At 38.5% G+C, this 25,168-nt stretch overlaps 1 protein-coding gene across 6 annotated transcripts in view; it reads right to left on the bottom strand.

Moving 5' to 3' along the window:
• Window positions 1-2,227: 2,227 nt before the first annotated feature.
• MIGA1 (mitoguardin 1) overlaps window positions 2,228-25,168 on the bottom strand; it is a 56,017-nt gene continuing 33,076 nt past the window's right edge. For 3 of the 6 annotated variants that reach the window (XM_073357291.2, XM_073357290.1, XM_073357293.2), the window contains 9 exons: window positions 23,582-23,682; window positions 15,288-15,406; window positions 15,027-15,099; window positions 14,320-14,406; window positions 13,991-14,089; window positions 13,505-13,639; window positions 11,930-11,983; window positions 4,628-4,744; window positions 2,228-3,330 (listed from right to left, as the gene is read on the bottom strand). In XM_073357291.2, coding sequence (XP_073213392.1) covers window positions 3,112-3,330; window positions 4,628-4,744; window positions 11,930-11,983; window positions 13,505-13,639; window positions 13,991-14,089; window positions 14,320-14,406; window positions 15,027-15,099; window positions 15,288-15,406; window positions 23,582-23,682 — 1,004 coding nt within the window. In that variant the 3' untranslated portion in view covers window positions 2,228-3,111. Of the gene's footprint in view, window positions 3,331-4,627; window positions 4,745-11,926; window positions 11,984-12,743; window positions 12,847-13,504; window positions 13,640-13,990; window positions 14,090-14,319; window positions 14,407-15,026; window positions 15,100-15,287; window positions 15,407-23,581; window positions 23,683-25,168 lie in introns of those variants that run through there. The other 3 variants (XM_073357294.2, XR_012160438.2, XM_078854107.1) reach the window with 3 other exon arrangements.

A 25,168-nucleotide genomic window follows, 5' to 3' on the forward strand; every position in this document is an offset into this window, starting at 1 on the left:
TTGGGTTTTGGCTTTGCCTCCCCCCCCCCCGGATTTGTTCCCCCCTCCCAGGGTTGTGTAGTAATTTTTGTTGTCAGAAGGGGGTCATGGTGCAATGAAGCTTGAGAACCCCTGTTGTGCACCACTTTAGACTTAAAAATAATTGAGAGACAAGGTGGGTGCAGTAATATCTTTTATTGGACAAACTTCTGCTGGTTAAAAAGACAAACTCTTGAGCACCACGGAGCTCTTCTTCAGCTCTCTGATGCTCGAAAGCTTGTCTCATCTCACCAATCTTGTCTCTCTCATATCCTGGGGCCCACATGGCTACAACACTGCACATTAACAATAACTGTTTCATTAATTTTTCTCTATTTAGCATTTTTTAAATACAAACTGCAGTTCTCATTTTGGATATAAAATAGACTATTCAGGTTCCAGTCAATTCTACATTTATATTATGCACAAGCACAATGGGTTGCACCTACCAATAGGGGCACATTTGTTAGTAGGGTGGGAAAAACTGGGCCCACTAGAATGTAAAAGAAGACATTTCTATTGAACTTTGGTTTTGTAAAAATTAAATTTCCACATCCTCATGAGCAGTGTTAGGTGGCAGTGTTCTAAACATCTTATGTAGAATGGAGGGAGGAGAATGGACAGGGCTTCCTTTGACATCATCTCAGCTGGTGAGGTTGCTGGATAGAGCATGCTGTTTCCTTAGTACTTCCATTCCCAGTTTGATTCTTAATTAAATATCTCATTATTCAGTATACTTCAGTTTTATACATCACAATAAATTGTTAAAATGTGAATTTCTGGAACTGTGCCCCAAGGGAAATGAGTATCTTTCTTTTGAACTGAACAGGAAAGGTGAAAAAGATTCCACACTCTATCTGAAAATACTCTTTGGAGAAAATACATATAGTGAGATGAGATGCCAGGTCATGCATCTTGAAACAGACAGATCAGCAACAGTTTTTGGTATCTGTATTACACATACACATCAATTATTATTCTGATTTTAACAATATTTCAGTTGACATTTCACACAGATTCACAAGTAACATCACCACCTTTCTTGTATTCAGAATGTTTATCCATGATTTTACATTTTTTTGGGATTGGTTTCTGCAAGAGAAGCAGAAATATATTTAAATGAAATACAATTCCAATTTGTTTACATATTCGAAACTAGAAACTTTTAGCTACAAAGCTGCAGAGTTATTTGTAATTATCCCATATCAAGTTTATTATATATGGAGGGACATTTATCCCAATGTTGTGGCTGCCTTATGTCACACTTCTGGTGCAAAAGCAATTCTAAAGCAGCATGAAAGCCAGTGAGGCCAGCCATGGAAAGATCACTTCAGTTTGACATACAGGATCCTGCACCATCTTTACTCCTGACCGCTAGTGTAGGGAACGTGGCCAGGGAAAAGGGACTTGGCTACAAGCTCTCTGCACCCTGGTGATCCCCAGCTACTGTACTGGACTACATGGCAGTTGGCAGCCAGCACAAGTTATAGCAATCTGAAAGCTGCTCTAATTTATGCTATGAGACCAAGAGAGCACAAAGCACATTTTGTCCACATCTAAGGATCTGGGCCAGAAAGTGCAGAGTAAAGACAGTAGCTACTAAACCACTTGCAATCTAGCATATGGTGACAATAGTGCTTATAGTCTGCATTAGCAACTACTGTCAAGAAGTCATAAATGCTGGTGGCAGCACATTAAGATGCTACAGGTTATTCCATATTTTTATATATATAAAAATAAAATGTTTTAATCTGTTTTCCTTTAAAAATTGGATTGTGGAAGGGCACATTAACACAAATAAAAAAAATCTTACTCAACTCTTACTTTTGTTTTTGGCCTATAATGCAACATTAAACTTAAGACTTTCAGCCTTGAAGCCTTAAGTATCAGAACCTGGAACTGTAACTGTAATCTAAAATGTTATTTTAAAAGCTAAACATTTGTTCTATTATGTGCATCACTCAGATGCTGAAATACTCTATTGTTATAAAGTACCATAAAAAGGGTCTTTGTGGCTTCTCTAAAAGGGATACCCATGAAAAAGTTTTTCCTCAAACTTTTTATTCTGAAATTCAAGACAAGACTACACAAAAGATTCCCTGAACTGAGCACCAGTTGTATGTACTGAAAGACACACTTACCAAAACTCATATATAAAGTCCTCTCCCCAGCCGAAGGCTGGCTTTTTGAAAGAAATGACTGAGACTGATTTAATTGAGAAACAACATGTCTTTAGGTTTTATTATACATCCTTACTTTAAAATATAGTTAAAATGCTACATTTGAACCAAGAATGATACTAGTTTATTCATAATCACAGCATAGTTTTAAAAACTTAGAAAGATGAGTTTTAAACCAATTAATTAACCCGAAAAAACTGTCATTACTTTTAGAATATACCAAACAGTGATCTCACTCGTGATTTCAAACATCAACCTCAGTGATGATGTATTTACATATTTTAAGCCAACACCAATTAGCATTGAGTTTTTCATGTTCGTTTCACCTGCCCAAATTGTGACTGCATTTACTACATTACTCCATTATGTTTCAATACAAAATGACTGCTTACCTACACAAACACAAGTATAGGGTGTAGTTAAATATTTTGTCAAGTTTTGTTTGTTTGTTTATTTTGGGTTTTTTTTTGGCAGGTGTATCACATAAGTTGAAAGATGGGTATACCTTGGCTGAAACACTTTCTAGACATAAAGCACATTGCAGAGTTTGTACTGAACATTTCATATAATAAGGCTTAAAGACAAATTCATCTAATAACTCCATATACCACATACTACATAATATCTGTGGCAAGTGTACAGTATTTCATAAATACATTTTACCCAAATATTGCAGAAAAAACTTTGGGGTACATTATATATAAATACAGAGACAGCTGAGCTGTGATTTTTAATTTAGGTATATATACTGTAATATGCTCACCAGTTCTTTTCCTAATTTTTTTTTTAATCTCCCTGAGTCCATTCCATATTTAGCAACAGTTATATTTTCAGATGTTTGCTCAAAAACAGTAATGACAGCACTGGAGGAGGGGGAAAAGGCAAGGTACACTCAATTTAGATTTTTTTAAGCTTATTGTACTTTCTCTTCCAAAAGCCCATTGGCTGTGATGTGTCCACGACCACTTATGCAACCACTGACATGCCTTAGTGAATCAGCTCCAAGGTAGGCCATTAAAAGTTCAGTGCGACGCATTAGCAATTGCATAAGATCTTCAGCTAAACTCTCCATAGTTGAATATCGCACCTTTTCAAAGTCAAAAATGTCTTTGAGGAAGTAAAGAACTTGATCCTAGTGGATAAAAAAGAAAAACCTGTATTTACTTATAGCAATGTATAGAGTTTTGTTAAATATTAATTAAACAATGTTATATATTTTTCCTCATTTATACATAATCTCTCCAAAGCATACATAAAATATGCACACAAATTTATTGGGAAATTTCTTACTGTGTTTAACTCCCAACATTCAGTTACTAACTCTCTTGACTGTTTTAAAAAAAACCATTACAAATAGACACTGTCAGGTAGGTTTAGGCTCCAAAACCAACCTAAGATTAATAGAAATGTTCAGGATTAATATTTTTCTTAAGACGTTTTGCTGAGCTGCAGTGTTGGAAATAAACAAGAAAGCTTACAACAGCACTTCGATAGTGCATGGAAGAACAAGAAAGGGAACGGACTATAAATAAGTAAAACTGACCAATCTAGGTTCACTGTTCACACAAAATGAAATAAAAAATTAGAGCAACACCATAAATAGTGAATTGCAAATTATAGCCCTAATGTTGCAAGCAAACACTTATGTATACTAGTAGTCTCATGACTTCAGTTGGATTCTCATGTACAAAGTGTTACACAGACTCCTAAGTGTTTTCAAGACTGGGGGTCCTATGTTCTGACAATTCTTAGTGTGTTAATAACTTACAGCAGGGGTGGAGAACCTCCAGCCTGCTGCTTAATTTAATCTGGCTTGTGGCAAGTCTCTGCACTGTGGGCCAGAAGCCCTGAGCCTTGGTGCCTCCCCCTCCCTCCCACCCCATGGGGTTGTGTGTGGCCTGCGACTGAGCCTGCACCCCCACCCTAACCCCCTGCCCCAGGTCGGAACCCGCTCCTGCACCCCAACCTCCTCATCCCCAGCCACATCCCAGAGCCTGCACCCCCTCCCGCACCCCAACCTCCTGCCCCGAGCCTCCTCCTGCACCCTGAACTCCTCATTTCTGGCCCCACCCCAGAGCCTAGGTGAAGCCCCGAGCCACTGCACACCCCTCCCTCGCCCCATGGTGCTGCGTGCGGCCCGTGACTGATTTTTTTCTGTGGGTCAATGGCCCCTGATAGAAAAAAGGTTCCCCACCCCTGACTTACAGTATAATTAGCAACATAGGTAGGGATTGTTTTTCTAGTAGGGGGCAATTAATCCCTGTTATTTGTGGCAACTGGGATACATTATAATCAGGATGAATATTGACTAGCAAAGATTTTTTATATACATTATTTTTATCTTAATGGTGTCCCTTTAAGTAATATCCTCCCATCTGATTAGTGCTTTTTTATGTTAGATAAATGATCGTTACAAAAAGGATGCATACCTTAAAGAAGCAGCATAGATCATAAAGAGAGTTTCTAGGTCCCAAAAAGCCCCATGCCAAAACAGGACTCACATGCTCACAAATGGAATAGAAGTGTGCAAAAAAACCATCAGGTACCTGGTGATGTAAGTAGTAGAGAAAGGAGTTATTTTTCTCAGTATAAATCCCTATTATATCAAATTAAGGCATTATGTAAGTCTCTGGTAACTAGCCAAACTACTCATTTAAATTACATTGTATATCAAGTAAGTGGCAGGATTGTTAAAAGTTTTCATCTTCAGCAGTATTTTAGAATATAAACATTTTGAAGGAATCTCGATATAATATTGATAGTCATACATTAATAATTTAAGGCTAGAAAAGACCATCAAATCTAGTCCAGTGGTTCTCAATTGATTTACCACTGTGCGCCAGATATGCAGCTCTGTGTGTTATGGGGGCCGCATCCACACAATATATATACTACCTGTATGGACCTGAGGATGTCACATGCGCTGTAGCTGTGTGCTCATTGTGTGGCAAACGGCCTGTGGGTTGAGAACCACTGATATAGTATAATACTCTTATATAACACAAATCATAGAATTTCATCCAGTTACACCTGGATTGTTTGTTTAAAGCACCTTTCTGAAAGCATCCTGTCCACCACTTCTTTTGCTAACTTGTTCCAATGGTTAATCATTCATTGATAAAGTTAGATCTTGTTTCTAATTTGAGTATGGCTGGCTTTAACTTGCAGCCATTGATTCCTACTATGACTTTCTCCACTAGATCAAAGAGCCCTTTAGTACCTGGTATTTTATCCTTGGAAAGTACATACACAACATCATCAAATCATCTCTTGGTCTTCTTTTTGATAAACTAAACATATATGGCCTGAGAGGGTTGATATATAAACAAATGTGTCTACTACATCTATTTGCGTATTTTATTTATTCCTTCAGACTTAAATAGCTATTGATGGCCAGCCTAATCTGTCAACACCCATTTCAAACTAAAATACAATAAAATATAGAAAATTATGCACACACCAATGAATGGCCACCAATCCACCCCCCTTTCCCAAGCAAAACAAAAACAAAACAAAAAACCCTTCAACTAGTCTCAACCTTAGCCCCAAAGACTTACATATGTGCTTAACTTTTTGCACTGTGAGTTGACCCATTAGTCAACAAGACCAGTCACACTGAGTCAAGTTAAGCACTTGCAGGATTGGGACTTCAGTGTACAGGGAATTAAACAGAAAAATAATCTATGCACTGAAATGATGAAAATAGACTCATTATTACTACTTTTTTAAGTACACGCTCTTACAAACTGTTAGCATGGAAACAAATGTCTCGTTTACTGGAGTAAAGATTCACAATTTGCAAAAGATGGTTACTTACCTGTACTGTAACTATTGTTCTTTGAGATGTGGACACAGACATGTATTCCACTTAGGTGTGTGCACCCCCAGCACTCCGAAACTGGAGAACTTTGCCCAGTAGTACCTGTAGGGTTAGTGCTTTCATCCTATGGCTCTTGTTCTTCCCCAGGCTATTTAAGGACAGCACCATCCCAACCCCCCTCAGTTCCTTCACACTAAATGTCAAGAGTAGAGATTTTGATGCAGACGGGATGGAGGGTGGGTCATGGATTACACATCTGCACCTATATCTCAAAGAACAAGAGTTACAGTACTGGTAAGTAACCGTCTTTTCTTCTTCAAGGAAATTTGCAGACATGTATTCCATTTAGGTGACTCACAAGCTCAGAGTCTACTTAAACAATGACTGCAGGACTGCCTTCCCAAAGTTTGCATCTGACCTAGACACAGTAGTAATTATACAGTGCCTAGTAAAAGTATGTACAGAAGGCCACGTAGCAGTCCTGCAAATGTCAAATACCAAAACATCACTGAGGAATGCTATCAACATTGCTTGGGCCCTTGTCGAATGAGCCCGCAACCTCCGTGGAAGCATCGCTTGAACTACTTCATATGCTGATGTAATATAGAAAATTATCAATCTGGAAATCGTTTGCACAGAGACCATTTGACCCCTCAATCTATCTGCGTAGGAGAAAATCAGACGAGGCGATGACTGAAAAGGCTGAGTTCTGTGTAGATAGAACATCAAGCGTGGTCTCAAATCCAACATGTGAAATCGCTGTTCATCTGCGCTGGAGTGCAGTTTAGGAAAGGACACCGGTAAGTAAATTGATTAAATTGTAAAACCATTTTTAACAAAAATTTTGGGTGCGTATGTAAAGCCACTTTGTCCTTGAAAACCTGTATGTTGGAGAGTCTGCCAGTAAGACCTCCCATACTCTCCTTGCAAATGTAATAGCCACAAGAAAGGATGTCTTCTGACACAGGAAGGACAGAGAATAGGTTGCCAGGGGCTTGAACACAGGACCCATGATGGCAGTCAGGGCAGTATTAAGGTTCCACAAGGGAAGTGGCTCTTTCACAGACAGTTGGAGACAAATGACTCCCATTAGACATCTCAACACCATGGGGTTTGGGAAAACTGACCTCCCTTCGATGGGTGGATGAAATGCCAAGATCGCTGCTAACCCTCAATGGACTGAGACACAGATCAAAAGACTAAGATGTAACAGGTACTCCACAATGTCCTGAACGTATGCCAGCTGAATTCCCCAAGCAAGCCACAAACTGAAAACTGCTCACACTTGGCCAAATAAGTCACCCTAGTAGAAAGCTTCCCACTGTTACACAACACCTGTCCAACAACATCCAAACTTCATTCCTTCTGCTCATCTAGCCATGCAAGCATTCATGCCATGAAATAAAGAGTATTGAGTGCTGGATGCAAAACATGACCATGATGTTGAGTCAGTAGTAGGTCAGGATGAAGAGAGAGAGATGGGAGTCTAAACCAATAGACCGAGTAGGTCAGAGAACCAACATTGCCTCAACCAAGGTGGAGCAATGAGGATTAGTTTGGCATGATCCCACTTCAGCTTGAGAATGACGTGTGGGATGATTAGCATCAGAGCGAAGGCGTACATCAGATTCAACCCCCAGTTAAGGTGGAAGGCATTGGTTAAAGAGCCTGGATTGAGACCTGCTTGAGATTAAAATTGATGGCACGTCTTGCTGTCTCTCGTTGCAAACGGATCAATAGCTGGAATACCTTATTCCACTAAGAGGGACTTCAGCACAATGGACTTTAGAGACCACTTGTGATTCTGGGAGAAATTCCTGCTTAGGTGATCTGCCAAGAGATTCTGGACCCCAGGTAAGTGTGCTGCTATGGGAATGATGCTCTCCCTGTTTCAGAACTGCCACAACTTGATTGCCTCCCAACACATCTGGTTAGAGTGGGCCTCCCTGCTTGTTCACATAACGCACTGCAGTGGTATTGTCAATGAGTATATGAACCACTGTGCCATGATGTGACCCAGAAAGGCTTGACAGGCGTTGTAAATGGCTTGGAGTTCCAGGATATTGATAGAGAGGGAAACTTCCTGTTCCAACCACAACCCTGCATTTTTAATACACCTAGATGTGCTCCCTAAATTATTGAGGAGGCATTGGTGACTATAATTCTGGCCGGTGGAAGATGTGCAAAGGGAACACATTGGCATACGTTGCTCTGAACTGTCGACCACTCAAAGGAGGCTAGGATTGCCAGAGGCACAAAGACAACCTTGTCCAGCGAAAGACACCTTGATCGATAGACAAACTTTGGGGATCAGGAAATACTTGGAAGAAAAACCCTTTCCTTGATGTTGCAGGGGAATTTTCTCAGTAGTACCCTGTGTAAGAACAGTCTGGACCTGCTGCAAGAGCAATGTCTCGTGAGGGGGTCCCTGAAGGGGTATGGGGAGAGGCGACAGGAATTGTAGGGCATAACCTAATATCATGTGCTTAGGACTCATTTGTCTGTGGCAACCATATCGCAAGTACTGTAAAAGCAAGACAGCCTGTCTCTGAACTGAGGAGGGGAGGTCACAACTAGAACACTGTCCTGGACATGCAAGTCAAAATGGATGCTGGAGGATGATGAGCTGGCTGGTTGAAATTTACTCCCAAGGAATTCTGCACCAAAAAATTAAAAATTCTGTGCACAATATTTTAAAATTCTGCAAATTTTTTGTCAAAGCAACACAATATGATCCATCTAATTTCAATTATTTTGGTAATTTATTTAAGCTACAATACAATGGATGGAGAATGGGAACCAGATCTCTAGAAGCCCTGGGAGTCAGCTGGTGGGAACAGAGAAGCCTCCCCTGATGGAGCAAACAAACCATTAGCCTTGTCCGACATCTAATAAGAAAAACTCATCAGTGCCGAGGATGAATGAGTGATCAACACCATCGGTATCAGGAGAGGCATCAACCTTTAGCCAGCACTGGCGCAAACGAGCGTGCCAAAACCCATGTCAGCACCAAATCCAACAAAGGGGTCCATAGTACACACATCATCGGAGCCAAAGAAAGTATCTGCACTGATGATTTTTTGGTACTGCAAAAGACATTGGCTGTGACTCTGTGGTTTGAGACCCGGACAGTGCAAAATGTGGTACCAAGGAGTGAGACACCTACATGACCTGAACAGACAACAGCAATGGTGCAGCAGAAGATGATGATGTAGAAGCCATGGCAACTGACAACACCTGAACTATAGGGAAAATCAGGAATGGAAAGGCAGAGCAGGTCAGATGTCGTCTAGTATGCCAATGGCATGAAGATGATCAGTGCCAATGCTGCCATCACTGGTATCAAACTCAACAGAAGCCCCATGGCCAGAAACAGAGTCAACAGTACAGAGTCCAAATGAACTTGGCATGATACCGGGGAGTGGTTAGATAGGCCAGCTCCATCATGAGTACCAAAGGACTCATGGTGCCAGTCAGCACTCCTCTTAAACAACTAAGAGAAATCCCTCCAAGTCCTGAAAAAAACCTGACTGAGGAACCAAGGAAGAAGAAAGATATCTCTTCCTGCTAGAGGGAGCACCGGATCTTAGGCCAGGAGCCACATTTCAGGTTGGCTCCAAAGGAAAGCACAGGGCCAGACAATCTGAAGAGGTTCCCATAGAGCAAAGCAGGAGGCCCACTTTGGCAAAGAGCTGCTAGTTTCAGATGCAAGGCTCTCGCCATCTAAGCGCTCTTCTTAAACAACTAGCATATAGCGCACCTTTCCTTAAATGTGCCCCTCTCCACGAGTGTGGGGGGTCACTACTGTGGATAGTTAACCCACATGACAGACAATATTTAAACCCCAGAGAGGGAATCGCCCAGGGCAACTATCTATCCTAACTACTGTAACTAAATCTAAAGGTACTACTAAGCTACAAGACCTAGCAATGAATTATATACAATAAATTCCCAGAGAAACTGAGAAAAAAAGGTGAGGTAAACCACCACATAGAATGCACCAACTGTAGCTACAGGTGGTGAGAAGAACCTGAGGGGGGTTGGGGTGGTGCTGCCCTTAAATAATTTGGTGAGGGACTAGTGCCACAGGGCACAAGCGCCACCCCTATGAATTCTGCAAACATTTCCAGCTTCAGTGTGTTGGGGGTGTGCACACCTAAGTGGAATACATGTTTGGAACCATTCAAAGAACTATATTGATACAGTGGTAACTCAAGTGGTAACTTGAGTGATAACTTGAGTGAGTGATAACTCAAGATTCCTGTCTCCTATTCAGACCGTATGATTTTTAAATGATCTATTACAAAGTGTACCATTACAAATGAAGGCAACCTTCTGAAAAATGGATTTGTTAAGAATGGCCAACATGATTTGCCTGAGATCAGAAGTCAGTGGTAGAGAAAGGATACTCAGAGTGCTAGCTGAGATTCAGGACAACTAGATTAAATTCTTTACTCTGCCACAGATTTCTTGCATAACCTTGGGAAAGTCACTTAGTCTCTATGGCTGAACTCCCCTTGTGTAAAATTTGGGAATAATGGTACCTCCATACCTCCCACAGGAATGCTGAGAGAATAAATACATTGAATCCCTTAGCATTTAGATAATATGGTAATGGAGGCCATGTAAGTACTTCTATCCAGACAGGACTAGAGGCAGATCTTGACTCCAAATTCTGTGCTCTACCCACAAAAACATTCTGCCTCCCTTGCAAGTGTCTTCAAGCCTCAGGGCATGTCTACACTACTAACTTAAGCAGACCTATATTTTTGTCAACTTATAGCCACTGCAGTAATTACTGCAGTGGTGCATGTCTACACTACCCTCCTTCGGTCAGTGATGCGCTCCTCACCAGGAGCCCTTCCACCAACTTAAGAAGGGCAATGCAGAGGACTGAGAGCCCAGGCTCTCAGTTCTGTGCGTAGCTCCTTGCCGAGAGCCTGCTGGCCCATCCTCTCCTCCAGCTCTCAGCTCCCTGTGCCGGGAGCCCAGGAGGCAGCACAGCTACGAGCAGGGAGTCAGGCAGGGGCAGCCGGGCTCTTGGCTGGAAGCCCAGGCATCCCTCCCTGGGATGACAGACCAGGAGCCAATGTAAGTAACCCGCAGTGTGTACTGTGTAGCCCTAACTAAAATGACATAAGCACTATGCCTCTCGTGCAGGTGGAGTTATTATGTGGGTGTAGTAGGGCACTCACATCAGCAGGAGCAAAGCTGTAGTGTGGACACTGACAAAGTTTGGTCAATTTAAGCTCCTTACATCACATCCCTCCCACCCCATAGTGTGTGTCTGTCACACACACACACACAGTCTTTCACACTTACCTCCCAACACATAACTTGTATTGTTGTTACTTCTTGATACTTCTTGCAGTGCACATATATTCTCTACAATTTTATTCTTTCCAAGTGCTGTTATTTTAGTTTTCTGACTGGTCTATGAATTTCCTAATTTTTATTTCTCCCTTATGCTTAAATTTAATTATTTGATTAGTGAGTTAAAATGTCTAACCTGTCCTGGCTGGAATAATTATCCCTGCGGTAACTTTTAAAAATATATATATATTATACCTATTTTTTTTGTTTCTACTGGTGGCACACATCCACACATTACCTTGATATTGGTGAACATAACAAAATTCATTCCACACATGGATGGAAAAGATTAGAGGGAATATTGCAAAAAATTAGTTGTCATCTTACTCTCTATGAAACCACATTAATTGACATGGTAGACTTTACACATGTACACTTTTAAGTGTCTGCAGGAGCAGGACTTTGTAATTTACTTCTTTGATGGCACATAGCATGACTTCAAACTTCTAGTATTCTAGGAGTTGGTCACTCAAGTTTGGTCAGAATCTCTGAATTATAAAATTAAACAGGCTTCAGATTAGATATCAGGACAATTTACCTTCATTTGCTGCCTTTTTTGCTTCAGTACTGACCAGCAGCTTGAAGCCACAGCCTAAATATAAGAAGAAATTATTTATGTAACTTCTACACAAGAAAACGATTTAAAAAACAGTAGACTATAAGATCTTGCATTTGATGACCAGTTATTTCCTTTATTTTAATGCTGTGATAGCATAAGTTCAAACATAAAATGTTATCTGTTGTGAATAGCTCATTTTACTATCAGTTCATATTTCTTATGTTTAAATTTTAAAAAATGAAATTGTGTATTTTCCAGAAATTTCTGTCTCATTTTGCATTGGTGCCAAATTGTATTTGAATTACTAAGTCTCCTGTTTTTCACAATTTAACATTAGCAACACTTAAATTCAACCTCGCAGACACACAGTATGCTGTGTGCCAAAATGTGTGTTCCAAAACCATAACTATCTCAGATTTTAAAAGGAAGCATATGAATACACAGTAATGGCCTTTTTCACTTTAAGAAAGAACATACTTGAAATAGTTTTGCATACAGCTATGGAGTTTTGTCCAAATAAGGAACTGAGCAATATAACATATTGATGGCAAATCGAGGCTCCCCTCCCCCCACAGCACATAACAGCATTCTGATGGAATGTGATGCTACTTCAATACCATGAGGAAACTTGCTACTCACAAAACACAACTTTCCACATATGCTACAAAAAATATGTGCCTTACCTTTTTTCTGTAGAAGAAATATTTCAATTGAAGGGTAAAAAATAAAAAAGGAAAAGGAAAACCAGCAGTTTATAGTTCTAAATAGATGCAATGACAGCAACATCTCTCACCTATGAACAACTGGCCACACCACAATCCCTTCCTTCAAACATGCATGGATAAGCTCAGTTATTATTATGAACATTTTCTAGCAAGCAAAACAGGCTGATGCACCTATGAAAAAAACCTAAAATAAGTTTCTGAAAATGTTATGAATATCTGAGTCTTTGTATATTTTACAATGCTTGCTACTTTCCATACCTGACCAGTACAATTCTGGGATATGAACGAATAGATTTCCCGCATAAATCAGTATATCTTATTTCAAAATGTGATTAACATACACACCAGCCTTGCAAAATTCTACACATCCAGGGCAAATATTTCTTTTTGCCAAGTGAGTATAAGTTTTTTATAATTATAATCAAGCATCATGGCAAACGGCTGGCAAGTAAGTCTAATAAATTTTAAAAATTAAGATTTTGCAAGACTGACAAGTGTAGTAGTTTTTGCTCAGGAATATTTTAGGACTGAGCTATAGTTGGAAATGGAATTACCTCTGACAGAGAGAAAGGTCTCCCCAGATCAGAGTTGAAGCCACCCATTGTGTTTACTTGCACAGTTCGTAGCCCCTGGATAAAAAGGATGAGTTCACTTGCTACAGATGCTGGTATCCTAATCTTTAAGGATAAGACAGGTATCTATTCCCAATAGTATACTTATTTAAAAATTTTAGAAAGGAATGTTGAAACTAATGTAATTTTATCATGTCTCCTATCAGTTACAATAATCTATAAGAATCATCGTATAAGGAATTTTAAAAACCACTTACAGTTTCTTTAAAGGAGGAATTTAGCCAACGGTTGTTTACTACATTCTGTATAGATGTGGGTGGATTCTCTAAATCTTCAAAGGAATCCATTAATATAAAATCCAGAACAATGTCGTAAAAATTTAGATTTTTCACCTGCATTCAGTTAGAATAAGATCAAAATAACTTAACTTCTCTTTCAATACTGGAACAGAGCATAAGCCAGTATTCCATACTCTATATATAGATCAGGCAGATTTATCATTTTAAGTTATTTAGGTAACACTAAAAAGCATTTCACTAATGGAAAAGAACCTGACATTGCAACTCAGCGGTACAGAGGTTTTAAAAAAAGAAGTAGAAGCACATTTCTCTAAATCATCTGAAGTATAAAAAAGCAGCTGGATTTCTCATACTTATGATTAATAAATATCAATTTTGAGAGGGGAAACAGGTTGTATAATCAAGTTTAATGAGGAAAAAAGCACTACAGAAATCCTAACTTACCCCCCTGGCAGCAAGTTCCATTTCAGTATTATCCCAGTGGTCTGTTTTCTCTAAAAAATGTATCATTTCATCAAAGACTTCTTCAAATTTCTTTGGATTCTGTGAAATACAGCCAGTTAAGTGTCATATTTCCTAGTATGGACGACTTGTTTTAGGACGACTTGTTTTAGTTCTAAACTCCTAAAAGGCAAGTGTTTTGGGGTTTTTTTTTTTGTTTTTTGTTTAATGTGCCTAGAGAATTTATCATGGTCAACTCTAAGACCAGACAAATGAACTTTGATCTCTGGTTACAATGAATACACTAAAGTAACAACAAAAAAGGTATTTACCTTTCGAGCTCTCACAATTAAAGCCGACAAAATTTTTCTTCCACTCTCAGCAAGAAATAGTCTGTTAGCTGTTTCTGAAAGAATTACCTAGAAAAATTTCCAGGCAATACAGACCTATAAGTACACAATTTATTTATGAAGGGAATTGCATTAAATGAGGCTATTAGTTTATTTAGTCAAATCAAACTAAGAGATGCTTGATATTAATACAGTATGCAAGTACAATACTTCTAACCAATCCAGGAAGCAAAGGTTCCAAGGATACTCAAAAAGATAGGTCTCCCATCCAGTGATGCACATCATTATCAAAGATGCCATTCATTTTGTCTTAACATATTGTCCCTGATTCAGAAAGGTACTTAAGCATGTCCTTTAAATTGTAGGCACCTGAATGCAACAACATTCTTAGGTAGATAAAATGTTACTCAAAACGCTTTAAAATTAATGAAAAAACTCTCAAAAGTTCATAGTTCTCAAAACATAAAAAAGCCACTCCTTCAGTGAGCTGAATATTAAACAAAAATATGCTGTTCTCAAACAGCATTCAATAATTACAATATATAACTATTACACTAAAAATAGGTCACTGAAGAAGTAGGGCTAGACAAAAACCTCTTAGCTTTGACCTAACTCTGCTCTGCATATTGTAGAAGAAAGAGAATGTGTGAGAGAGAGTGTATGCACCACACTGATAACTAAGTATTTACCTGAAAAGCCTGCCGAATACAGTGAAGTTTAGCAAGAAAGTCACTATCTCCTAGACACTCCAACATTTCAGTCCTACATAAAATGGAAAAAAGTTGTAAACTATATTTAAAAAACCAAAACACAGTACAATTTGACTAGGATTTATTTAGAAATAGCATCCATTACTCTGGGGTTAGGAGATTAAATGTAGTATTAAGTAGAGTATTTATCTTTATTCCTTGGCTTTTCTTGGAAATTAATTAGTAAATATAAATCAATACCTTAATATTCTGGAATGAATTTTGCCCTCTTCTGCTAAGTGCATAGCTTCTTCATATAATGGACAATGGCAAAGAGACTCTAGACCATAGGTATTTCGGATCTCTCTGTGTTCAGTAAGCTGAAAGATATTTTTTGTTAAAGCTTATTAACTAACTTGCTAAAATGATTTTAAAAGTAAAATAAATTAATTCAAAGTCTGCTTGATAGTCTGATGAAAGGAATATTATTTTCTACGTTGGTTAACTGTATCTATAACTGGTCAACACTCAATACTAAAAACAAAACAACATTCTAGAACATTGTGGATTTTAAAATGAAAGCTATGGTTTCAGATTTGAGCTTCTGCAGAGTTAAATTGTAGAACAGGTTCAGATTAGCGTGTTCAGAATTTGAATACTTAAACCCATAGGGTTTGTTGAAAGGAAATGTCTCTCCGCTGGTCACGAAGAATAAATTGATGATGAGGCATTAAAAGGGGCAAGAGGATCACATCATAAAGAAAGCTGGGAATGTTTATAGAAATCACTCATTTCCTAGTAAACATGGCTGTTAATTACTAAAACACATTTTCTATGATTAAGACATTACAATCCAATTTTTTACTTAGGCGCCAAAAGAGTCTCTTCTCTGTCTTATACGGTTTCTAATATTTGAGTTTAAACCTTTGGCTGATATTACTACAGAAATGCATCATTACCCATCCCATGGAATGTTATTAAAGAAATAATATTTAAACCATTCAAAAAACATTAATGTAGAGCATCCTATGTTAGGAATATCATAATTTTTCACTCCACATAGCAGTGGCTGGTAGATTAAACAGTTACCACTTCTATTACAAACATTACATCATTCTTATTATCTATCCAAAAAACCGTAGAGACACACATTTTTCTATTCACTAAATGGCTAGAACACACACATTTAACAACTTCAAAAAAATTTACTTTACAGTATTACTGCTGATCACCTGAAAAGACATTTTGTACTTCTAGGCATCAAACCCCTAATTTAGAAGTGTCTTAAATAAAACTAATTTTTACAACAATTAAAATATACTCTATCTGGGTTTTTAACATATTTATATCTGTCTTCTAGACATGTTCAAAGTTAGACAAACAACTGTTACAATGTTTCCTTCAAACACAGTCTTTCCTTAACATTAAGTTTTAAGATGATAATGTTAAATTTATCTTCAAGTAAAAAAAAGGGCATATTTTTCCATCATTGGGGATACATCTCTGTAAGAGGTGGCAGGAGAAGTTCTACATGCATATTAATAAGAAAAATATACTCCTGAGTGCACCTGTTCTGTGGTCCCTATTGGAGCAAATCCCAGTGACTACAATGAGAGTTAGACCAAGTAAGGATTATGGCCTTGATTCAGGAGAGCACTTAAGCATGTGTTTAAATTCCCCTGATTTCAATGGGACTTAGTGTGTCTAAGTATTGACCTGAAGAGAGAGGCTTTCCTGAACTGTGTTCAAAAGCATGACAGAGTACTTAAGAGAATAAGTGAAGAATAAAAACTTTAAAAAAATTGGTAAGATAATATACTTAGAGCAATTTACAAGCAATTAAACTATCATGAAAATTAACAGCTCTGTCTTGAGTTTTAAATCTTTGTCCTGTCTTGTTTATTTGCTGGTTTTGCAGAATGGACTAGGATAAACAGACTTCCTGAAATAAAGCTGCAGCTGTGAAAACATATCAAAGTTTTGATACTAGTTAACAATAGCATCATATTAATAGTAACAAAATAGCCTAAAACATGTTTAGAGAATTTACAGTGTTACTCTCTAAAGTTGCTTTATCTTATTTAATCAAAAAAGCAACAAGTTCTTTCATGTGAAGATTGTCAAATGTATACTCGAGAAGTTGTAAGTAATATTTTAGCTGATTAGCAGTGGAAGGAATAAACAGATTTTCTAGTATTTTTCATATTTGAGGTATAAACATACTTGTTATGCAAGTTTTTCCAGTAGTTTCAGAATAAGAAAAAAGTCTTACTTCATACAGAATCTGTTTTCCAGTGTTACAGCCTAACAATTTTTATAGAAAGGTATTTTTCAAACTTTAATGTAAATATTTTCAAAAAGAACAAGCACAAAACAGGACACACTGAATCATACTAATGTTAAAAGGTCCAATCAATGCCTAAGGATGTCAACAGACTCCCATATGCTTTACTTCACCTGCAAAGCAGGAGAAGGAATACAGGTAACATGGGGCCTGATCAGACTTCCATGGGATTTGTATCAGGCGCAATGTTACCTGTAGTTAACAACTCCTCCTTATACTTTGCAGATGAAATAAAATAGCAACACACGCTACAACAGCTGAACCCCATGAGAAAGCAACTGCTTTCTTGACACATTCCCGTCAAGTCAAAGCATGTAGACAAAGGAGATAATTTATAAGTTAGTTATTACATCTATAAAGTATTTATATTTTACTTAATTGTCTGTAAGGGAGAGTTAAAGACCTGAAATGCCCTAGACAGGGTAGCCGCAGTGTTTTCACTTTCCTGGATATGAAAAATAAGTCATAGCACTTTAATGACAAAGAAAATATGAAATTACTTTAAAGTGTTCCTCATAGTGAAACTGTGGCAATTCATCCTAGTTCTGTAATACTATTGATCTAAATTATAAAGTAAAAAATATCCAAGTCAAAATCAAAAAGGGGCAAATCTAGTATTAAAATAAGGTTTGTGACAATTAGCAAGTATACTGATGAACATTCAGTTCTTTCATAAAATTAGGGGACAATAAAAAGAGGTGTTTTACCTCTACTGTGGCTCAGTTTATAGCAGCAGGATTTCTGGAATCAGAGAACTTTAAAAAAAAAAAAAATCAACATAATAAATTTTAAGTCCAAAGCCATCAATGCATCCCAGCAGCCTCAGAGATGGAGGGCTTTGTCTGGAAAGGCAAGGGAAAGAGGGCTGTCTGGCTTCTTGAAAGGTCACCCCTCACCCTTCTAATGGGTGCTCAGCTGCCTCATAGGTTTTGGAGCTGACTGGCTTGTCTAGGGGGTGCAGTGAAAGCCCATATGGTCCTATACACCCACGAAGAAGGCATATAAGGTCTCTTCCCCTGGTTGGGGCTCCATCACATGACCAGAAAAACAGCTCCCACTCCGAGGTTAGGACCAGGGTTTTTTGAGTCTGGTTTGGATATTGTGCTAATTGCCTTTTCTGTGACTGACAAGGACTTTTCCCCTCATTGCCAGACTGGCCAGAGTTATTTTTGCCTTTCCCATAGCAGCCCAGGAACCTAGTGGGCTGGTTAGAAGGCAAGGGTGAAGTTGTTGCAACTTAACAGGTGTCCAGTGCAGATACTTGTTCGACAGGGGGTCTGCTAAACTGGAATCTGAAGTGGAGTTAGAAGCAGCAGCTGGGGAACAGGGCTGGGGTTCCTACTGTGTGGTACAGGGAGGAGAACTCTTTTTCCCAGCCCCTGGAGGACAGGTATGTCCCAGCAATGTGTTAGGACCAGATGTGGAGAGGTGATGGGAAATGGGAAATGGGGACTGACAGCAGTCCTCCACCAGGTGGAACAGATTATGGAGGGAAGGATGATCTGCACTGGGCAATATATTACTGGATAGCTCCCAGATGAGTTAAATTAATAAAGTTGCAGCCTAGTTAAACCACATCCCATGTGTCTTGTTTGTCCCAGACAGTCAGGAAGAAAAGACAAATGCTCTTGGAAGCCGTGAAGAAACAAAGGGCCTATTCATGACCCTGCTCTGGTAACATAAAAGGTCTGTAACTTCCTGCCCCCTCAGGAATACCTGTCAGTATAGAGCAGGCTCTCTCACAGGGAGGGAACCTGTGCTGGGAATATGGCCTGTGAATTGCTGGCTATTCTCAGCTACCAAAATGGCTCCTTGGTGGCCACTCTAGCCAACCATAGCCCCTACCTGAGACTGAACTATTCCCAAGCAATTGCTAAAACTTCAGGAGCACAAAGGTATTTTTAAAAGTCTGATTAGCACTGTGACATAGCTGAGGATCTGGGTCAGAATGCCTGTGGTCTTGAGAACTCACCTGCCACGCAACCTTCAGGCCCAGCCCCATGCCTCACAAGTGTCCCCCCATCTCCGGAACTTTTATTTCCAATTGAGTCTAGAATTTATGGATGTGGTCTCACTCAGATTGTATGCAATAAATTAAAAGGTACTTTCTTCAAATACCTTCCAGTTGTAGATTTCAAGAAAATCTTTTAAAGCATAAAGAAGAGCAGGACCCTCCCAAATAATGTATTCTGTTTCTACAGTCAACACAGTGTGAACAGGATCAGATCCTGGGTCTAAAAGCAAGAAACAAAATTTGTAGTTAAATTTCTTTAGCTGTATCTACCACTCAAACTAAGTGTCAATCCACCAGCTATTAATTAGGACAGAAAATTAAAAGGGTACAACTGTCGTGACATCTGTGTGCAAAAGCTGCTTCAGTGGAAGTTAATGTTTCTGAAAAATAATGTCTGGCAAAGGAATGCAAGTAGGATCAGGCAGTTGGCTTGAAAATTTCTTCTATGTATGACTGACTTCTCTTAGCTTACAAAGATATCTGAGACAGAAAGGAATGTGCTCTAACTTTAACTTGAAAAAGGTGCCTGTATCAATGAATAATCTTTGAAAATACATCTGTAACACTGTCATCTCATCTGCCATTTCTTCTTTTCCCTTCTCACCATAACACAATTTAAAGTTCCTAATGTCTAGGAATGGTCCGTCAAATTCTCTCTCAGAAACAAAGTAAAGGCAAAAGTTTGCCAATACAATTTCCTAGTCCAGATAAAGCCTTGAGGGGCTTCAAAAGGAACAATAAACTTGACTAGTAATTTGAAAAGGGAAACGTGCCACAATTCCATCACAAAATTACTCTCTGAATCCAAAAGGTGAGAAACACTGACACTAACATGTACGCTTCACATCCCCATTTTTAACACAGTGGACATAAGTCTTGCCACAAAGCGTCAGATACTACAGTGTTGAAACTCAGACAGAATTAACAACATAGAGAGCATGGAATGTTTTTTAAAGAGAACCTCTCATGCTAGCATCAAAGGGAGCACTAACTCCATAATTTGTAAATCCCTGAGGCACACTACCTCCAAGTTTTTAAAAGACGTATTCATAGCTTTGCCAAAAATTCCTAAGAAACTACTGTCTGACTCTTACAAACCACTAACAAGAGAATGTATAATTCAGAATGATTAGTAAGATTAACTAAAATCGAAGAACAAGATGAAATAACAGTTTTTTCTTGCAAAGAAATGAAACAAGAAGGAAGATGTACAACAGCTACAGACAATAATGGATAAGTAGACGCCATATCTAGGAGCAGAATTAGACACTTGTGGTTCATTCCAACCCCATAAAGAATACAACCTACTCCTCTCTACCAATAGCTGAAATACACCAAGAAGTAATAATTTTTCATTCTCCTATATGTACAGCAGACTGCCTCAGTTATTTTTTTGAAAGTGTTTCTCTTCCCAGAGACAGGACAAGCTTCTACTAGAAGCAAGTGCAGGTTCATCCATCAGAAAAGATGGCTGCCTTGCTGCCTAGTTTGGAAATATATCTATCTTTTTTTTTTAAAGTCTGTGCATGCATGTGAATTAGATAATCCACATTAACAGAGCTTGATTCTTCACACCTCTCTTGTGACTAGACCATGTGAAGATATTTGAGTATGATACTGCCAGTAAGCTAACGAACCAGATCCTTTAGTTCAAGCTGTGGTGGTTCACACTTTTAGATCCACAAGTCCCAAGTTCAAACCCCACATGTGACCGGGCCAGGGGTATCACATCAAATAGGATTGGTTTCCCAGAACTGGACTGCCTGAAAGGTGAACTATTAAAAGTTTTTTTTTTTTTTTTTTAAATTTTGAAGTGAGGCTTTTAAAATGTGTAAAAGGCAATTCAATCCCCGTCACCCCAGTGTCAGATGCCTTCAAAATAGTAACCCCTCCAAAAACATTAGTAACTTCAGCTCACAGAGTTACCTCTGGTTTGCTGTAGGTAACTTTGGGGACACTGAACATCACTACTGTATGATGACGACTGGGACAACCGTGGCTGAGGTTAGGATGGAACATCCCCTTCCCCCATGGTTAGGGGCTGGGAATACTGCCGCTCAGGTTTCAACCTACAGTTATGACGTTCTAGACCCTCTAAAGACTATCAAAACCCTCTTGCAGGTTGGCAAGTTCTGATATTTCAAATGTAATGCTGAAAACACTGTTTATACACTTTTAAACATGAAAAGGCCTTCATCACTTACTCTTTAGGCTATTCATATGAAGATGTTTCTCATTTACCAGGCTTCAAATGTGTTTCCACAGCAAGGAGGCTCATAATTGGTAATCAGACACCATTTGACTCATGGTGGGTAGTCCTTCACTGATTTTTTGTTTTTAGTGTGCATTCCTTATTTGTGGGACTACTCAACCTGGATTGAACTAGAACTAGGCCCTGAAGGTATTTATTCCCACAGAAACAACTGCGGGGGAATAAAATATAACCCAACACACTTTTGAATGAGAAATCTGTAGTTTCCTATGAACTACTTTGCCGCTTCCTTGATCTTCAGAACTTCTTCTTCCAATGGAAAATTTCACTGCTAGGGAAGTAACAAGTAGGATCCCCAAATGAATGTCACTGGGATGGGTCACAATGTTTAGGGTATGATTGCAAAGTGGCCAAGACAACTGAACAGGAAGAAAGTATCTTACACCATTTTCTGTGCTTTTGGGAAGAAGGGAATCAGAACTGGCACTAAGGGTATGTCTGCCCCGTAGTCAGAAGGTGTGACTGTAGCACAGGTAGGCATACCTGATCTAGCTTATTAAAAATAGCAGTGAAGCCACAGTAACACAGATCAATCTCTCAAATACAAGCTTGCGTGGGACCCTGGATACATATTCAAGTGGCAAGCGCATGCCATTGCATCTTCACTGCTATTTTTAGTGAGCTAGCTTGTGTTTATGCCTATTGTACTGTAATCTCACCTCCTGATTGAAGTGCAGACATACCTTTAGTGGCTTTAGAATATCAAGATGGTGAGACTACCTTGACGATTTAAAAAGGCAACAGCCAAGGCTATTGTTCTTGCCAGTTATAACAGTGTTTCTTAAGGAGACTGAATCACTTTAGGCTCAGGATCACTGTTCCCTCCAACCTGTGCGCGTGTGTGGGCGCGCACAGATCCTAAACCCCACGCACATGGCGAAACACCGCACGCACAAAAATTTGTACAGAAGCACAACAATTTGCACAGAAGAAATGTTTTGCGCACACAGCCTGTCAAAAATTTGCACAGAAGAAATTATTTGCGCACATGGTCTGTCAAAAATTAGAGGGAACACTGCTCAGGATACGAAGAATCTCCCTCACAAAACATATCAATCTCTCTTACTGAAAGACTGTGTCCCCGGCCTGTTACCAAGCAGACACAAGGTAACAGAGTGCATTCTCTGCATATCTGCTTAAATAGTAGGAAAGCTCATGTAAAAAAATGGGAGATGGGGTATCTTTTTTTTTTTTTGTATCCTCTTGAATTGACAGCACTCACTCATCTGAAGGGACCTTGGATAGTCTTCTTCTCCAAATTACAGGAAAGGGCAACAAGTCACAGGAGATATATTTCTTGTTAGAAATTACTTTTCCCCATAGGACTGCAAATTACTTTGAGCTGCCAAACTCAGGAAATCTTGGATGGTTACATATGCTCAAGAGTTTAATTGCAATCAATTTCAGATAATTCACTTCACAAGTGAAGCATCTTCCCCCCAAACCTTCAAATTATGGGTAGGTGGCAGGAGCAAAATAATACAGTTATTTAGATGGTTGGTACTGTCCCGTCTAAATTTTGCTTCCTCAGTAATCAGAACCATTATAGGTGTTCATAGATATCCAGCTCTGATACCCAGAAAGATGGTTGTTTACAGTGGTTAGCAATTCATTTTTAGAAGGATGGCTAACTCATGGAATGTGCCTCTAGGTGACAAAAAAAGCACTAAAATGACAGTTCTGAAAGCAAAACAAAGAGGACAGGAATTAGTGTGATTGTGACTCCACCGGTCCAAAGTAAAAAAAGTACTAGGAAGTTGTCTACAGAGGGAGGCATTTTTTTCATGTAAGATGCCATTTATTTTCCCCACAAAAATTAGTATCTTTTAATTTACAGTAAGAAATGAGAAACACTAGTAATCTATTTATTTTTCATGAAAGAAAGATTCTAGTATGGTTAAAGAAGAAATCCTTCTGACTCTTACCTCAGCTGCTGAAACAAAGGAGTCTGTTGATGCAATGCTCAGTGTATCTCGCAGACAGAAATCTTCTGTGTTATCCCTCACAGTTATATCGGTATCTTTATCTTAAAAATGAAAAGAAATCAATTTACCAGTTTGTCATTTTCTTTGACAGTCTATTGATTTAGTTACAAGTCTTGAATTAAAATGGCATTTAAGGCGGCCTTCCTTTTAACTTTGTAACAATAAGATGTCATACATCTTATATGTAAAAGTTGTTTAAGGAAATTGATATAATGAATGCACTGAAAACTTTAAAGTTTTAGTATTGCATTTATTTTGTTGAGGTACCTAGAATGCTACAGCATACAGCTATAAGAGTAAAAAGTTACCAAACCAAACCCTTACTCTTCTCCCCAACACACGCAAGATTTGGGTTTTTTCCCCCAGTTTTTATTCACAGAGTGGCTTTATAAACATCAACTTCTGCCATATATGAGACTTCCAGTGGGAAAAAACAGCAAGAAAGATCCAAAGATGTCTTATGGGTTTTGTCCTCTGAGGCGGTTTTTCTCTCCTCAAAGATCTACTACTTCACTAAACTAATTTAAATAATCAACTAAGACTTTAAACCTTACAAAATGTCAAATAAAAGCTTTTTTTTTTTTTTTTAAAGTAATCAGGACATGTTATGTGTGGTATAGGTTTTTAAAAAAAACAAGGTAATTTTAAACGACTTTAAAACACCTAATTAGATACATCCAATGAGCTCTAAAGTATAAGAATCCTAGAAATACTCAATGCATCTTATTGCTTCAGGTTTTGCTTTCCACTCATTTTTGTTATATTTTAAATATACATATCCTTCAAAAAAAATTTTATAATGTGACCAATGTTCTGTGTGATCTCAGTTACACTGATCATTTAAAAAAGGAAGAAAACAGAAACTCTAATTCTAGTTAAACCAAGCCACAAAGTTGTGTTTCGGGTTTTTTGTTGTTGTTTTGTTTTTTAAATTATCCCAATTCTGTAGTTTTTCCATTTCACTCAGCTTGGACGGTAACCAGAGTAAAATCAGTTTATTTTCTGGTTCTCATGCTCTTAAAAGGAAACTGCAAGGGAAAATTTACCCTTCCCCCTCCCCCCCCGCAAACACTTCTCCTAACTCCCCACAATCCTCTTCAGTGAAACACACACATCCAGAAAAATTTCTACCAGCATTATGATTTTTAAAACCTTCAACAAAGCCTGTATTTTCCACTAATATCACATTCTATTAATCTGCAATACAAATTCTTTCAATCTGCATTTAACTTATTTCAGATTTCAAGAATTGCTGTACACGCTGCCAGCATATATGGTTTTGTTTTAATCATGCAGAAGCACTTTCACAGAAGGATTAGATTCATAAGTCATTAAGTCAAATCTTGGCTTGATGTACTTCACACTACATTCTCAACAGAACACAGACATTTATCTTGGATTCCTTTACCTTCAAACATTACACATGTGTTGCTAAAAAGTCTGTTTTATTTCCAGCAGTCAGCAACAATGAGCTACCCAATGTCATCCAGATCAGTTACTATCATTATACTTTATAAAAAACACTAT

The sequence above is a fragment of the Lepidochelys kempii genome, chromosome 8, assembly GCF_965140285.1.
Source record: "Lepidochelys kempii isolate rLepKem1 chromosome 8, rLepKem1.hap1, whole genome shotgun sequence".
NCBI lineage: Eukaryota > Metazoa > Chordata > Testudines > Cheloniidae > Lepidochelys > Lepidochelys kempii.